Here is a 17,019-nt window from a genome sequence, read left to right on the forward strand (position 1 = left end):
TGAACAAATATAATCTGTGTGCTTAACCCATATTGCTTTTCTGTGACAAGATAAACTATATAGGGATAGCTATCCTGTTTGCCTTGAACAGTGCAGTTTTACTTTGCCCTCTACCACAGTGGTCGGTACTACTCTGGCTCCTACCACATTGGTCAGTACTACTCTGGCTCCTTCCACAGTGGTTGGTACTACTCTGGCTCCTACCACAGTGGTCATTACTACTCTGGCTCTTACCACAGTGATCGGTACTAGTTTGGCTCCTACCACAGTGGTCAGTACTACTCTGGCTCCTACCACAGTGGTCGGTACTACTCTGGCTCTTACCACAGTAGTCGGTACTACTCTGGCTCCTACCACAGTGGTTGGTACTACTCTGGCTCTTACCACAGTGGTCAATACTACTCTGGCTCTTACCACAGTGGTCGATACTACTCTGGCTCTTACCACAGTGGTCGGTACTACTCTGGCTCTTACCACAGTGGTCGGTACTACTCTGGCTCCTACCACAGTGGGCGGTACTACTCTGGCTCCTACCACAGTGGGCGGTACTACTCTGGCTCCTACCACAGTGGGCGGTACTACTCTGGCTCCTACCACAGTGGGCGGTACTACTCTGGCTCCTACCACAGTGGGCGGTACTACTCTGGCTCCTACCACAGTGGGCGGTACTACTCTGGCTCCTACCACAGTGGGCGGTACTATTCTGGCTCCTACCACAGTGAACGGTGCTTCTTTACTCCTCATTACATTCATCAATACACCACTGGCTTCTACCACTGTGGTTGCCTTTGCTGCCCTTTAGAACAGTGATCAATAACCCTGTGATCCTATTGCTTGATTAGTACTATTCTGTCCCTACCACAGTGATCAGTACAACTCTATTCCTTTTCAAAGTAGTCCAAACTATTGTTTATCTGTGACAGTTGTCAATTCTATCCTGCCAGTGATCAGAGTGGTCAGTACTTCATTGCCTGCTACCTCGGTGGTCAGTACTCTTCCTTCTACCACAGTGTACAGTACTACTCTGCTCCTTAGCACAGTGGTCAACACTACTCTCTCCTTTTATACTATTCTGTGTTATACTACAGCTGTCAAAAGTTGAACATTATAATAATCTTTAAAAGATAATAAATATACATTTTTTAACTGAAAATATAGGGGACAGAAAAGGCACTCATTTTACAACAAATGACCTCAAATTGATGGGACATCACTTCTGTGACACTCTGCTGGACTATTGTGATCCTGATAGCACCAAGGTGAGCACTTAGTTTAAGGGGTTTAACGTGCATTGTTATGATTGCTTACTACTGCTTGTTGAGACACCCTGTCTTTTCTGATGTGAATGGTCTTTGTCTGGACCCAGTTGTATTATCTTTGTTTAGGAAGCTCCATCTTTTGACTGCCCTCTGTTCTCAGTTAAAGGTATGTTTGTCTGAGCTCCAGACTATAGTTCAAGAAGAAATAAAAGAGAAGTTGAAACAACTTGGAAGAGATGTTGATTCTGATGTCAATTTGAGTGACATTTCGCTGTCAGACATTGAATCAAGGTAAGAATGTTACCCATCGGTTTGGAAATATATGACCAGAAGTTTTTGGACACCTGACCATCACACCTGCCTGTATAGCCAAAACTATGTGGATAGGCCAAAAAATCCACATTTTTGAGTCAAGCTGTTTCCAGAGAAGGGTATTGTTAATGCTACAACAGTCTTGGGAAGGCCGATTTCTATTTCAGCATGTCTGTATACCTGTATACAAAGCCAGGTCTCCAAAGATATGATTTGACCCATCTGATGTGGAGTAAGTCAATTGCTCCATTGGTCTTCTCTTTCAACATTAGTACTTGACCTCACAAGTGATCTTTTGGCTGAATAGGCACAAATTACAACAGATACACTCCAAAATCTTGACAAAAGCAGAATGTATAAAGTCCAGATTCAGTTTTATTCAGACTCTGTTTGAAATAGTCAACATGTTTCATGGGTTTGTAGGGTCGCCCTTCATCAGGGATTAGTATGGTTGAACAAAGTTTGGCAAATATAAAAAAAAAAAATGGAAAATCCTTAGGGCTAATTACCCCCAATTTTATCAGTCCAGTCCACACTTTCAACAGTACCGACCCGGGATGATGAGGGACCCTTTGAAACCCCCAAAACGTGGGCTTTTTGACATAAGAGTCTCAATAAAATGGAATCTGGACTACTATACTGTAAGCATATTTTCTACTTTTGGCATTTCTTCCTTGCGCATCCAGTCCCTACTCCAGATTATTAATGCTGTCTTTGTCTCCTGAGGAGTCCCCCCTCCCTCGTAAACTTACTTTGTTGGATCGCTTTCTAAACTCTTTTCCCTAGAAGTTTGCCCACAGAGCCTTTATAGTAAATACAGCACCTAGGCATGATTACACACCATCCTCCTCTCATGCACCTAAAATACTAGGGTGTGCTTTTTCATTTAAGCCAAAACCTGGTCATGAACGTACCCCCTAACTAACTGCTCCAGCATAAAAAAAATGATATATCTATATATTTATTAGAGGCGCACAATTAATCGTCAAGACTCGTTATCGCAATCTTGACTAAAGTGTTTCACAATTCTTTCTATGCAAAGCATTCTCTCTGCTCTTCTGAAGCCACAGCCCTAAAAGAAAGGAAGAAAAAAACTGGGCAGTCTGCCAAGAATCACAACATTCTTTATCAGTTGAACTAAAGTATAAACATTGTAACAATTTGTCAATGGAAAAGACTTTGTGTGTATGTGAAAAAAGTTTATCCACTTAAACACTAAACCTTTTTTCTGACATTTGTTGGTTGCAAGTTAAAATAATTTTTTTATTTTTTTTTGCTAGAAAATTACTTAGAACCCCTGAACATTTTTTATATAATATATATATATATAAATATTTGGGTAGGCACCCTAGAGAATAAAATGGTGGTTGTTGCAATATTTTATGTCACACTGCATTTGCGCGGCGATCTTTCAAATGCAATAAAAAAAAAAAATCACTTTAAGGAATTTAAAAAAAAATAAAAAACTAACTAGTAAAGTTGGCCCATTTTTATTTTTTTTGTATAATGTGAAAGATTTTACGTCGCGAGAATCGTGAGAGAATCGTGATCTTTTTATTCCAAGCAAAAAATCTTGATTTTTATTTTGGCCAGAATTGTGCAGCTCTAATATATACATATATATATATTATACCCAAAAGCCATTTTTTCTGGTGATGTTATGGTTTCCAGGTCTTTTGTTCCTTGGACTACAGACTGTACGGGTCTTTCTTTGAGTGTCCACACTACTGCCTTTTTTTTACGCCCATCAGAATTTAACTGATATTAATCATTTTGAAAATCTTCCTCTTACAGGATTTTATTTGAAGTGTCCTATTTAGGGATTTGCAATAATTAGCAAGGCTGACACTAGAATTGGTTTTAATGTGAGAATTTCACACTCTTACACCTCCATATGCTAAGTGTTACTTATCTAATTAATATAATGTAATATGTTTGTACTTAGTGTAGGCTTTATTTGCTAATTCTCATGACGAGTAAGGTTTTTGCTTTTTGCATACAGTATATCTGATGTATATATTAAAGTTAACCTAGTGATAAACAACAGTGCTAAAGTGAGTGCAACTTTTTTTATGGTGCTTTTTGGGTCCTGGGTCCAACCCAATGCACATGTTCGCCAGCATACCACGGATCGTCCTATGTCATCTGATGCTTTTATTGCAGAAAGATCACATCACAAAGGACCAAGTGCAAAGTTTCAGAGCCGCGTAGGACCCCTTCATCAGGCATGCCGGACGAAGGGGTCCTGTGTGGCTCCGAAACGTTGTACTTGGTCCTTTGTGATGTGATCTTTCTGCAATAAAAGCTTTGGGCAAAATTTGAGCCTGGGTTCACACTATTATGAACACAGACATTGCATGTGATTCACATCCACATTGCTGTGTCAATCACATGCGATGTCTGTGCAATGCGAGTTCAGCCATACAGTTCTAACCAATATGGGGGTGTCATTAACATTGTATTGACACCTGCAGCGGTTCGCAGAGGACAGTGTGAATTGCCTGTGGGAGAGATGCGATACGGGAACCGGCACTGGAAACACGCTGGTTCCCGCATCGCTATAGTGTGAACCCAGGCTGACAATCTATGATCTGCTGCGGAATATGTGCATTGATCTGTGACGATTCCAGTATCCAGCTGGTCGTTTCTGCAGCACCCGCTACATTTGAGCCCATCTCCAGGAATATGTGCGATGGGAAAATTTTAAATACTTTGTGACTGGGCCCAGACCAGACTGCATTTGGTTCCTTGACTTCTATGGCAAGGCTGAATTTCAAAATCAATCCTTTTATTTTGCCGCCGCGTTGTTTCCTTTGTACAGCTATACCCTTTAGGTTTATAACACTTCTGTGTGCATAAAGTGAGGTTTTAGTCCCAATGACATTGCAGGTTTTTACAAATTCCAGCGTTCTTTAGTAGCCATGAGAAGGGATCTCCGCTGTGCCCTACACCACTTTAAAGTGACCCTTTCACTGCAGTGCCACCATTGAAAACAAGCAGAATAATCCATCAAGTATAAAGCAAAACCTGGGCTCACCTCCAGAAAAAACATTGTCCCATAACAGGGACTGTTATGCTATATCTGGGACATATCTGCTCCAGGAGTCCAAATAAAAGGTCATCACAGCTCAACAATGTCTCAGTAGTGCAAATAATACGTGGCTCCTTCTCATAAGCATGTCCTGCTCTGTAGCACACCTCATGGACACTTGCTGGCTGCTTCCTACCCATTTTAACCCTCTCTTGTGGGTGAGTTAATCCTTACTAGGCTAAGATACCCTTAGTCATGGTTGGAGGCTCTTTCCCACCAAACATATCTCTGATTCTCTGGATTCCGGGTTTCATATCAGAACTTAAAGGATAAGTTCACCTTTGGGAACATATTACACGTTCCCCCACAGATGCATGTGTTCCTTCTATTGTTACCTTTTAGAAAAGTTTTAGACCAGGTTAGGACACACCTATATGAATACTGCATAGCCATAATGGCATCTAAAGCTGGCCATATACCTATAGATTATCTGCAGATTTTCTATGGTTAGATGGGAAAAGTGGGAGATTCCTCCATCCACACAGTTTAGCTAACATGGAAAAATCCGTTGCACTTTTTCCATCTAACCATAGAAAATCTGAAGATAATCTATAGGTGTATGGCCAGCTTTAAAAACTGCAATCCACAAAAAAATTACATTTTTTACTGCCTCTTGCAGCACCAGTGGATCAAATAGCTCAGAGTCTGATGGACTTCCTGCACATTTGCTGAACATGGCAGAAAAGGTGAGATATTAGATCTGTTGTATGTATACAATTTCCAATTATATACAATTTTATATTTGCTTCAGTCAAAAGTCCATCATTTAAATAACTGCCAGGTGCCACTATAATTTAATGCTTAAGTTATATTGCAGGCTGTAGCTGGCCACGCATGTAAAGAGCTGAGCTATTAATATGTTCATCCACTATTCAGTACAACTTGGGTTTTCTCTCCAGTATGGACTATGGGACAGTAACAGGCAATGACAGCGACACTCTGCAAAACTCTCCTTTTTTTTTTTTTTACTAGTTTTTTCAGAAAAAGAAACGTTTACGATCTCGTAAGGAGAGGAACAGACTGTATCAGAAACGCAGCTCCAAGCACAAATCAAAGTCTCAGAGCAGCATGGTGGTGAGTCAGCCTCTTACTATAATATTAAACATTTTAGCCTTGTTTCAGCTGAAAAATAAAAGATTTGATCAGAAAAAAATATATTGAGTTTTAGATCCTGTCGCTTATTGATCTATTGAGAACTTCAGCTAAATTCCCTGTTCCGAGCTTGGTCTACCCTCCACAGCCACTGGAAGGCCTTGCTGCCAGGAGCTTTATGACAACCAAAAACAAGAGAAGGACACACCGACCTAGTGCAATGCCATTAAAAATATTTATTAAAAGGTAAAAAGTGACACAAAACATACATAGGATATAAACTGGGAGATCTGGTCCCGAAACCAGAGCCACCAAAAACAAAAAAGATTTTTTGGAAGACTCCTGCTGAACCCTTTCCTCCGGGTCTAAATCCAAACTTTGTTTCTACAACGTATATGGTATGTGACCCCCCCTCCGCCATCTTTATTAGCCACATATATTCCTTTCCTCGCCTTTTTCTTCATGTCACCAATGCACGTTTTAATTGTTTGGTGTGCTGTGTTATTTCACAGTTTTGATTGATGGTCTAATTTTGTGAGACACCTCTGTCTCCACTACCTTCACTTTGCTTCTGTGGTCCCACTGCTCACCATCAACCTTGTGGGTTTATTCCCCCTGCCCATTTTGTTTTTCCCCCCTTTTTCTTCCCTCTTCCTTCCTGCCCGGCTTCCCTTCCTCTTCTTCTTTTTTTTTTTTTCCCTTCTCATTTTTCTGGGTTCCCTAGGCACCCTGATGGTACATTGAGTGGGGTAAGAACCGGAGTTTCATATCTTGTATTTACCTCTCCCCCTTATGTTTTTTTTTTTGCATTCTAATGAATGTAATTTTTTGATTTTAAGAGTCCATTCACACAGGGGCAACTCCTGATCCGACTTCAGGTCGCCCCTAGTCGCCTCAGGTCACCTCAGGTCGGACAACATTTAAAAAGCAATGTAAGTGAATGAGAGCCGTCTTAATGCACACTACTGAAGTCGCTCCGACTTCAGAAAAGGTTCCTGTACTACTTCTATCCGACTTGTAGGCGACCGGTACCCATTGATTTCAATGGAGATCGCCTCCAAATCGGATCTCCGTCTATACGGAGGCGACTCTGACAGAATTATCAGCTCTCAAGAGGGAACTCCACGCCAAATTTCTGAAAAAAATTTGGCGTGGGTTCCCCCTCCGAGAGCATACCAGGCCCTTAGGTCTGGTATGGATTCCAAGGGGAACCCCCTACGCCGAAAAAACGGCGTGGGGGTCCCCCCCAGATCCACACCAGACCCTTATCCGAGCACGCTACCCGGCCGGCCTGCAAAGGGGGTGGGGATGAGCGGGCGCCCCCCCCCTCCTGAGCCGTACCAGGCCGCGTGCCCTCAACATGGGGGGGTGCCTTGGGGGAGGGGGGGCCCCCCCACCCCAAAGCACCTTGTCCCCATGTTGATGAGGACAAGGGCCTCTTCCCGACAACCCTGGCCGTTGGTTGTCGGGGTCTGCGAGCGGGGGGCTTATCGGAATCCGCGAGCCCCCTTTAATAAGGGGGCCCCCGGATCCCGGCCCCCCACCCTATGTGAATGAGTATGGGGTACAATGTACCCCTACCCATTCACCTGTGAAATAAAGTACAAAAAAAAAACACAACACAGGGTTAAAATATTTTATTGCACAGCTCCGGGGGTCTTCCGTCTTCGGGGGTCTTCTCGCCGGACTCCTCCGCTATCTTCTTGTAGCTCTTTTGCTAGCGGAGGAGTCCGGCTTTCTTCCTCCCCGCCGCCGGCCTCTTCTCCCGACTTCGGGGGTCTTGTCCCCCTCTTCGGTTCTTCTGCCGGGCCACCGCGCCTTCTTATAGCTCTTTTAGAGGCGGTGGCCCGGTCTTCTGTCGCCGCCGCCGGGGGGGCGCCCGCTCGTCCCCACCCCCTTTCCTGGCGGGCCGAGTAGTGTGCTCGGATAAGGGTCTGGTGTGGATCTGGGGGGGACCCCCACGCCGTTTTTTCGGCGTAGGGGGTTCCCCTTGGAATCCATACCAGACCTAAGGGCCTGGTATGCTCTCGGAGGGGGAACCCACGCCAAATTTTTTTCAGAAATTTGGCGTGGAGTTCCCCCTTGAGCTCATTCTCTGCTTGGCCACGGCAAAAGTCGCCTGGCCTGGGGCGACTTGTAAGTCGTCCCAAGTCAGGTTGAAGTCATCACAAGTCGTGTTGAAGTCGTCCCAAGTCGCGCTGTGATCTTAACTCAAGTCGTGTACAAGTTGTCTCACTCAAGTCGCCTACAAGTCGTGTTGCCCCTGTGTGAATGGACTCTCATTGTTTATGTTTATACCTTTTCACAGATGTGTGTTTTTTCCTGAAGAAGCTAAGTTATAGCAAAACTAGTAGAAATACTTCACCACCTGTACCAGTTTGTGAATTGTCAAATGGTTTTATTGTATTAATAAATGTTGTATATTTTAACTTTGGTTCATAGTATTGTATTAATTCTTCAACATGTACCGCAATAGTCGTCGGCTCTTTTTTGTTTTTGGTTGCTCTGGTTTGGGGACCAGATCTCCCAGTTTATATCCTTCATATTTTTATCAATATATCTAGTAGTGGCACCACCTTATCAATATATCTAGTTGGTATAATTTATGAGGCCATTTATTTCTTTTTATTACAAAACATACAAACAAAAGGGGCATGTCTTTGGCTCTGAGGAAGACCGTTCTCCCTGGAAACGCATGAGCCTAGCCATCACAGACACATTCTGGTCCCCTTGCATGTTCGGAGTATAATAACAGCCCCTGGAAGCATTTGGTTCATATTGCTCTTGCATATCTACCATCTTGTTTGTGAGTATGATTTGTGTCACTCTTTACCTTTTAATAAATATTTTAATGGAATTCCACTAGGTTGGTGCGTCCTTCTCTTGATTTTCATTGTCTTTTAGTACTTTTGGATATCCATGGTCCTGAGGGGGCAGCAAAACTCAACGTGTGACTCAAAGGACTAAGATACAGATTTCCTTCCCTTGGGCACAATATCTGAGCGCAGTAGAGTTACTTTTTATGCCAGAAGCTTTATGTTCTAACTGCAGGTTTACTTTCAATTTAAATAATTTGTTTGGGCAAGGCTGGTCCAAATGAACTGTTAACTTTACTAATTGAAGCGGCTATGGTCAGAGCTGTATTAACTGTATGTAGCACCGGCCACACGCAGTATGCAGCCTTGTGTTCAGGGGGGATACGCAAGTATTGCTTGTCTGCTACAAGAACAAAATTGAGTTGGTCTGAGTGCTTCCCAGCCATTCACAGGAAGCCCTGTATTTTCTTTAATGAATACAAGGCTTCCTCTGATTGGTAGAGGTGGAGATCGTGACATCATCCACCCACCTTTCCACCGTAGCCACAGAGAAGCACTCAGCCCCGCTTGATTTTGTTCTATTTGTTCTATTTCATACAGCGTTGGCAGCTGCATCAGTTAGTAAAATAAATAATTAATTTGGGCCAGCTTGGACCAAACAAGCTAATTAAGCACTTTCTGACCAGCTCACACCGATATACCTCAGCAGAATGTCTCTCCTGCAAAAACTGACGTACCTGTATGTCAGTCAGTAAATGTAGGATATTGAGAGCGTGGCCTCGATGTCGGCCTGCGGCCTCAATGTCCGTCAGCGGCCTGCGATTGCGACAAGGAAAGGCAGAATGGGGAACTGTCTGTGCAAAAAAGGCATTTCCCCGTTCTGACATGACAGCGATCTACTGCTCCCAGTGATCAGGAGCAGTGATCTGTCATGTTTCAGTAAGCCCGTCCCCTAAAATTAGAACACTCTGAGGGAACACCCTTAAACCCTTGATTGCCCCCTAGTGTTAACCCCTTCCCTGCTATAAAAATGCACTGATCAATGTAATAATGTCACTGGTCCCCACAAAGTGTAATTTGGGGTCAGTTTTGTCCGCTGCAATGTCGCACTAAAAATCGCAGATTGCCGCCATTGCCAGTAAAATCAATAAAAATAAATAAAAGTCCTTAAATCTATCCCATAGTTTGGTGTGTGCAAAAGTTATTGCATCTACAATCAATATACACCTACTGCGAATTATTATTTTTTATTTTTTCCAAAAATATATAGAAGAATATATATAACTGATGAACTGATGAATAAATTATTTTTTTATATATTTTTTTTTGTATATTTATTATAGCAGAAAGTAAAAATTGATTTATTTATTTTTTTTCAAAATTGTCAGCTTTTTTTGTTTATAGCGCAAAAAATAAAAACCGTAGAGGTGATCAAATACCACCAAAAGAAAGCTCTATTTGTGGAAAACAAGGACATCAGTTTTGTTTGAGCACAGCGTCGCACGGCCGTGCAGTTGTCAGTTAAAGCAACACAGTGCCGTATTGCAAAAGATGCTCTGGTCATTAAAGTGGTGTTGCCACCAAAAAAATAAAACTACTTAAAATTCTTTAAAAAAATCAAAAAAAAATAATTGGCAAAAAAAAAAATTTTTACTCACCTCTAAATACCGGTTGCTAGGGGGTCCCTCGTAGTCTGCCTTCTTCATTGCCCGGGCTGGTGACATCACTTCCCCTCGCGCCGCACATTCACCTGGGACCTGTCATGTGTCCCAGGTGACTGTACGGCGTATCACGGCGCCCTGCGCCGCTCGCGCATGCGCAGTGGGTGCCCGGCTGTGAAGCCACAGCCGGGTGCCCACAGTATGCATGACGGCGCCGCGAGCGGAGCGGGGAGCGAGGGGGGGCTTCGTTCCCCCGCATCGCTGGACCCTGGGGCAGGTAAGTGTCCGATTATTAAAAGCCAGCAGCTGCAGTATTTGTAGCTGCTGACTTTTAATTTTTTTTTTTTTTAGGGGGTACCCCACTTTAAGGGGTAATACCTTCTGGGGCTGAAGTGGTTAAAGTGAAAGTAAACCTGGAATTGGGCTTTAATATTTTTGCATTGTGGAGGATGCAGCAAAAGGAGTAGAGAAGGTTGGATAGACACAGAAAGTTCACTCTTTCTGCTGAGGTACCCAAACTATAGTATTCGTTATTTATTTTACATTGCAGACAAATATAACTGTGTATACAAAGACTTCTTGGTGGAACTGCATATATAATAATAATCCCATACATAGAACCCCATAAGAGTGATTTCTTCCAAATGTTACAGTGGAACAACAATATTATAGTCAAGTGAAAGTGGTTCTAAGGGCTTAAGGTTCTTTTACCTTAATGCTTTCTATGCATTAAGTTAAAAAACCTTCTAGTATCAGCTGCCCCCCAAATTCTTGTCTGGATCTTCTTTCGAACCAGAGTTGTGCCCGAGAGCAACATCGCTGCTTTCTCTCTCCTCACAGGCACAGAGGCAGCCAATGGCTCCCGTTGCTGGCAGTCAAATCCTATGAGGAGGGAGCAGGGGGTGGGGCCGAGCCCTGCTGTACGTGTCTATGGCACACACGGACTGGCTCGGGACTGACCCCACACGTCTTCCCACATTAGCAAGTGCTTGTTATGGGGACAGACACAGAAGAGGAGGAGCCAAGAGCTCCGGTGGGGGACCCCAGAAGAGGAGGTTCAGGTGAGCTCTGTGTAATAAAATTGCACAGAACAGATGAGTATAACCTGTTTATTATTCTAATAAAAAAATAATGTTGCCTTTTTAATAATGCTTGAAAACGCACTCACACTCTAGAGGTGGTCAGGGAAGAAGTCTATTGACCTGCCAACATGTTTTAAAGCCTATCTTTGGGGAGAACAAAAATACTGCATTGCAGTGGGGTTTCTCCTGTACAGCAAAGGTTAAAGGTCTATAGGGCAGCAAAAAGCACTTTTTACTCAACCAATGGCTCCCCCTGCTGGCTCTGTGTCCTGTGAATACAAGAAGATGGGAGAAGAGCTGCTGCAAATGGCATAATGCTGGATCAAGAGAAGACTCAGGTAAGGCCTGGTTCACACCTATGCATTATATCAGTTTTGCATAAACACACTACAGTCCATTTGACATGGTTTCCTATGGATGCAGTTCACATCTGTGCATTTTATGGAAAGGGCCAGGGTTTTCTTTTTCTATTTTTTGGTGTATACACCGCTCCTTCACCGCTCCAAAGATGCTGTTAGCAGGACTTTTTTTACTGTCCTGCCAGCGCACTGTTCCAGTGTGAAAGCCAGCGGCTGTTTCAGGGCGCTTTTGCAGGCGCTATTTTTAGCACTGTAGGGCCTGCAAAGTGCCCCAGTGTGAAAGGGGTCTTAAGGTAAAGTAAGCTTTTGCCTTTTTTTTTTTTTTGCATCATAAACAATTACCACTTTTTAAAATAAAGCAATATTCATCTTTTTTCATGATTTTGCTGCATCTCAGTGATGTCGATGTCCTGTGGCCCTATTGCAGCAACTTTCTGTCTACATTAACTCCAGGGATGGCTGCATGGCATTTCACAGGGTGAGTTCCCTGATGGTGACAGCACATGCCTGTGTAATGTGTGTTAAAATAGCCAACTCGTAGTCTATATCACCTGTGTGACAAGGTGACATTGGGGAGATGGGGACAAGGCATTGTCACCCTATAAAAGGAAGTGCCTCTAAAGGACCTTAATGGCAGAACTGTCAAGCACTACAGTATTTTAATAAAAAGCTGCAGATTTAGGAGGAGGTTCCTTATGGCAAATACGTGATCCCCTTTAGCCCATTTTGGGTTAATCCTACTCTACTCATTCTCTCCCTGATCCCCAACTCTGGGCTAAATATGGGATCAGGACTCCGAGGGACATTTTCACAACAGGGGCGCTGCTCTACTCCTCAGACCTTAGCGCCAAATTTAACTTGCTGGGATGGATGCTTTTCCACTATCTTCAAATGCGCAATGCTACAGAGGCCCAATTTCCTGTTCCCGTTGCTCTAGCAATTTAACCTATTGAGGAACTCCTGGCTCAAAAATCCCTACCCAAACCTTTATTCGCCCTTTACCTGGATTTGCTCTCCGTTGACTGTCCCAAGATGGACAAACTGTGGGACTTGTGGTGGATGGATTTGCTTGACAGGGCGGACTGGGAAATTTGCCTTGGGGACAGTATGTCTACATATGTTCTGGGGATGCCCGGGGGTGGCCTGTTTCTGGAGAGAGGCGGTGGAACTTATAAATCACCACCTTCAGCTGGCCCTCCCGACCAATCCTGAACTGTTGTTTCTAGGTATACAGGAGGATGAACAGAGGCCTAGATGCACTAAGATTTTAAATTCTTATCTATTTTATTATGCAAAAAATTATACTTAAGTCGAATTCCTGTCTCTTTCCCTCCCCCCGCATAGCCTCATGGGGAAAATCTATTAACGCTGCTAACCTACATCAGCAGGAACTGTCCTAAAAACTTCGAGAGGGTGTGGCAGCCATGGACTGCATAGGCAAGCAGTGCCCCCTTTTGTATACTATACACTTGAACGGGTTGGCTTAGTCGTACTAATTAATGATCCTTACATGGTTTTGCTGATGAACATTGTTGCTGTAGATTTATTTTTCATATGCGTTTGCGGTTGCTTATTTCACTTTGCATTGACATTGTCTTTGCTTAATTCCATTGTTTTACATGTATAACATACCATTGTTTAAAAAAAAAATGAGCATTCTGTTTTGTAAAAAAAATAAAGCTGCAGATTTAAAAATAATCACTTTTTTTTGATTTATTAGAATATATAAAAGCTTATATAGGATTTTAGTGATTGGATTTACATATACTTAAAATCAATCACTTAAACACAAAATTTAGTAAAACACTAAATTAATATTTGAGACTTTCTATTTTTTTCCCCTTGATTCTCCTAGGATGTTACTGATTCTACTAACCAAAGAGCCAAATCCACAGTCTCTAAGAGCTCTAGTAAAGGGGATACCGAAAAAAGAAAACGAGAGGTGAGTTAGCACCTCTTCTTCTTTTTTTTTTTTTTATATTTCAGCTGTCTTTCTGTCTGGGATAACTTCTGTCAGTTCCTGGTGACCACATAAGTAGCGAGAGGATAAATCTATCCAATGGGGTCACAGGAAGCAGTAAAATTATTAGCAATTTCTGTCCAGAACAACAAAAATTTTTTTTAGCTGAGTTTGGAGTTTAAGGCCTAAACTAATTTTACTGATGAAAGTGGTAAATTTGTCTATAGCAGATGAAGTCCCTTGAAAGCACCTCGTCGCAGACTGATATGGTACAGACAGCCGTGGCACCACCTGCAGGTATAAAAAGAGATCACATATGCACAGTTAGTCTAATTTCTCTCTGAATTCAAAAAAACTGTTGTTTTTTTCTCATTGATAGAAAAACCCACCCTGTCTTATTCCCGGAAGCCTGAGTCTATTTCTATGAAAACCCAGCTCATCAGCAAACTTCCAACTTCCTTTGTTGGTAAGTCCCGTTCCCATGTGTATGAGGTACCTGTGGGGCATAGGAAGAAAATCACCCTTAATTTATTTATCATAGTAAAATCACTGTAAGAATATACCAGTCATCACATGCACACGCGTATTGACTACTTCTTTGTTAATAATACCACACTACGTATTACTAGGTCCGCAAAGATACAGTACTCCCAAGCTCATGCCCCCATCTTACTTACACTGGACTTAGGAGACCCTAATCGCAAGCCTTGCCATTGGCAGCTGAATAAATTCCTTTTACAGCACCTCCCATCCAAAACAAAATTGGAGTCCACACTGAAACTGTATTTTCTGGAAAACAACACCCGCAAGGTATCTCTTTCCACCCTCTGTGAAGCCCATAAGGCAGTCCTCAGGGGCCGCTGCATCGCACTCACCTCTGCCATGAAAAAAGATGCTAGTGCTACCAAGTTACAAACTGAAAGGGAACTTAGGACCCTCGAACTTCGGCTACAGTTATCGCCATCCTTACCCTTACTTAAAAAAATCACCTGTCTCCGAATGACACTCAAAGACCTGGCACTAGGACAAGTGGAAAAAGCCCTGACTAGGCTGAAACAATTATACTACGACAAAGGTAATAAAGCCCACTCCCTATTAGCTAGAAAAATGTCTGACCGCAGTCACATGACTACCCCACACCAAATTAAAAATAGATGGGGCTGTTTACTATCCCAACCCCGAGACATTGTTCACTCCTTTGAGGAATTCTATTCTACTTTATATAATAACCACAGGATTCCTCATAACCCCCATCTGATCTCCCTGACCGCATTGATCAATACCTGAAGCAAAGTGGAATCCCCCAACTGCAACCTTCGGACCTTCTCCCCCTCAATGCACCCATCACTGAGGAGGGACTTGAGTTGATCATTAAAAATCTACCCACATGTAAATCTGACAGACGACCTACCTTACGAATACTACAAATCCTTTCTCCCCCTCTTAATACCACATATGTGTAAGCTTTTTAACGCTTTCCTTCAGCAGACCCCCATACCCTCAGATATGCAGAGATCCTTCCTAACTCTGATTCCGAAGCCAGAGAAGGACCCCTATCTATGTGCTAGCTACAGGCCTATAGCACTTCTGAACTCTGACCTGAAAATCTTTACTAAGCTTCTCTCAATTCACTTGAATGCAGTCCTTCCCTCCTCTAATTCACAAAGATCAGGCAGGTGACAACACAAGGAGGGTTATAGACTTGATTGACGTGGCAAACAGGGATGATCTGGGGTCCTTGGATACAGAAAAGGCCTACAAGCTATTTCACATCTTTATACCAACCCTAAATCCCCAGTGAAGACCCCCTTCGCCCTTCTTCCCAGTCACTAATGGTACCTGCCAGGGGTGCCCGCTCTCACCCCAACTGTTTACGCTTTGTGTTGAACCTTTGGCAGCGTCCATCTGTGGAAACCTAGACATTTAGGGCATACCAGTCAGGGAAGTTTAAGTTGTCACTGTTTGCAGAGGACGACATCATACTTACCATGACTCAGCCCAGGATTTCCTTGCCTAATCTGCATGCTGAGCTAGACACCTATAGGTCCTTCTCGGGTTATAAAATGAATGCATCCAAATCGGAGGCCCTCTTGATTAATATCACTGCTGGAGAAGTCCACCACCTGCAAACGAGTTTCCCCCTATAACTGGAAGACCTCGGCCATGAAATATCTGGGGGTACACCTTACCCCAACCTTCCCCACCCTATACCAAGCAAACTTCCCCCCACTATTTTAATTCATACGGGAACTACTACAAAAATGGAAAACTCACCACATATCCCTCCTGGGGCGTGTTGCCCCAGTCAAGATGACCATCCTCCCTAAACTCTTATACTTATTTCAAACACGGCATATTCCCGTCCCCTATGCGCACTTGGGAACACTCCATGCAGATTTGATACGCTTCATTTGGAACTATAAGAGACATAGGATTCCCTGTTCAGTATTAATGGTGTCCAGATCTGATGGGAGTCCCCTAACCTTGTAAATTATTACCAAGCGACCCAACTGCGCGCCATAACCTCCTGGTTCCCTCAACAATCTTATAATAAGTGGACGGAGATTGAAAACCCATATACACGAACAGTTTGCTCTGGAATGCGAGTGCAGAGGTGGACCCAGGTAGGCTCTTGGGATCCATGTCTCAACTCAGATCGCTTTGGCGCAAACTATCTCGCGAACATGAGCTCTGCTCTGCAAAATCACTCCTAACTTCCTTTATCTGCAACCAGGCTGCCTGCTAGTCTCACTCACCAGATGTCCTCGCCTTGGGCGACACAGAACTTAGTCCACTTTGGACACTTGGTAGACCCTAGAACATGTAAACTACTAACATTTGCTGAACTTCAGAACAAATATGAGCTACCTGGCCAGGTGTTCTATGGATATTTGCAATTACGCCACTATGCCCAAACCATTAGTCCAAATTTACAATTCTCAGCACCATCCCTTTTTGAGTGCATAATCTTGGAGGGATCCACACTTTGGGGCCTGATCTCCGACATATATCAGCTACTTAATGTCTATTCTATACCAAACCAGGGTAAACATGCCTAAATGCTCCATTGGGAAAAGATACTAGGTGAAGAAATCCCTGAGATGACGTGGCGGACAATCTGGACCCTAAGAGCTGCTTTTGCACGCTCTACAAGGAAAATGCCTATAAAATCCTTTACTTTTGGTATTTGACTCCAGACGTGCTCCACGCCATCTATCCATCTAGCTCTGATCAATGCTGGCATTGTCAAAGGTCTAAAGGTAATCTTTACCATATCTATTGGAGCTGTCCCCTGATACTGCTCTTCTGGCATTCAACAAAGCACCTGCTGTCTCGCCTATTTGAGGTGCCGTTCCCTTGACACCAACATTTTTCCTGCTTGGTGTA

The 17,019-nt window shown here is 43.2% G+C and overlaps 1 protein-coding gene across 4 annotated transcripts in view; it reads left to right on the plus strand.

The window, feature by feature from the left end:
* AGBL2 (AGBL carboxypeptidase 2) overlaps positions 1–17,019 on the plus strand; it is a 77,175-nt gene that overhangs the window by 41,960 nt on the left and 18,196 nt on the right. For 3 of the 4 annotated variants that reach the window (XM_077460947.1, XM_077460945.1, XM_077460948.1), the window contains 7 exons: positions 1,159–1,259; positions 1,420–1,550; positions 5,282–5,348; positions 5,635–5,736; positions 13,528–13,614; positions 13,860–13,929; positions 14,012–14,098. In XM_077460947.1, coding sequence (XP_077317073.1) covers positions 1,159–1,259; positions 1,420–1,550; positions 5,282–5,348; positions 5,635–5,736; positions 13,528–13,614; positions 13,860–13,929; positions 14,012–14,098 — 645 coding nt within the window. The remainder of the gene's footprint in view (positions 1–1,158; positions 1,260–1,419; positions 1,551–5,281; positions 5,349–5,634; positions 5,737–13,527; positions 13,615–13,859; positions 13,930–14,011; positions 14,099–17,019) is intronic. The other variant, XM_077460946.1, reaches the window with a different exon arrangement.

The sequence above is a fragment of the Lithobates pipiens genome, unplaced genomic scaffold (genome assembly GCF_037356315.1).
Source record: "Lithobates pipiens isolate NorthernLeopardFrog02 unplaced genomic scaffold, aLitPip1_a1.2 Scaffold_10, whole genome shotgun sequence".
NCBI lineage: Eukaryota > Metazoa > Chordata > Amphibia > Anura > Ranidae > Lithobates > Lithobates pipiens.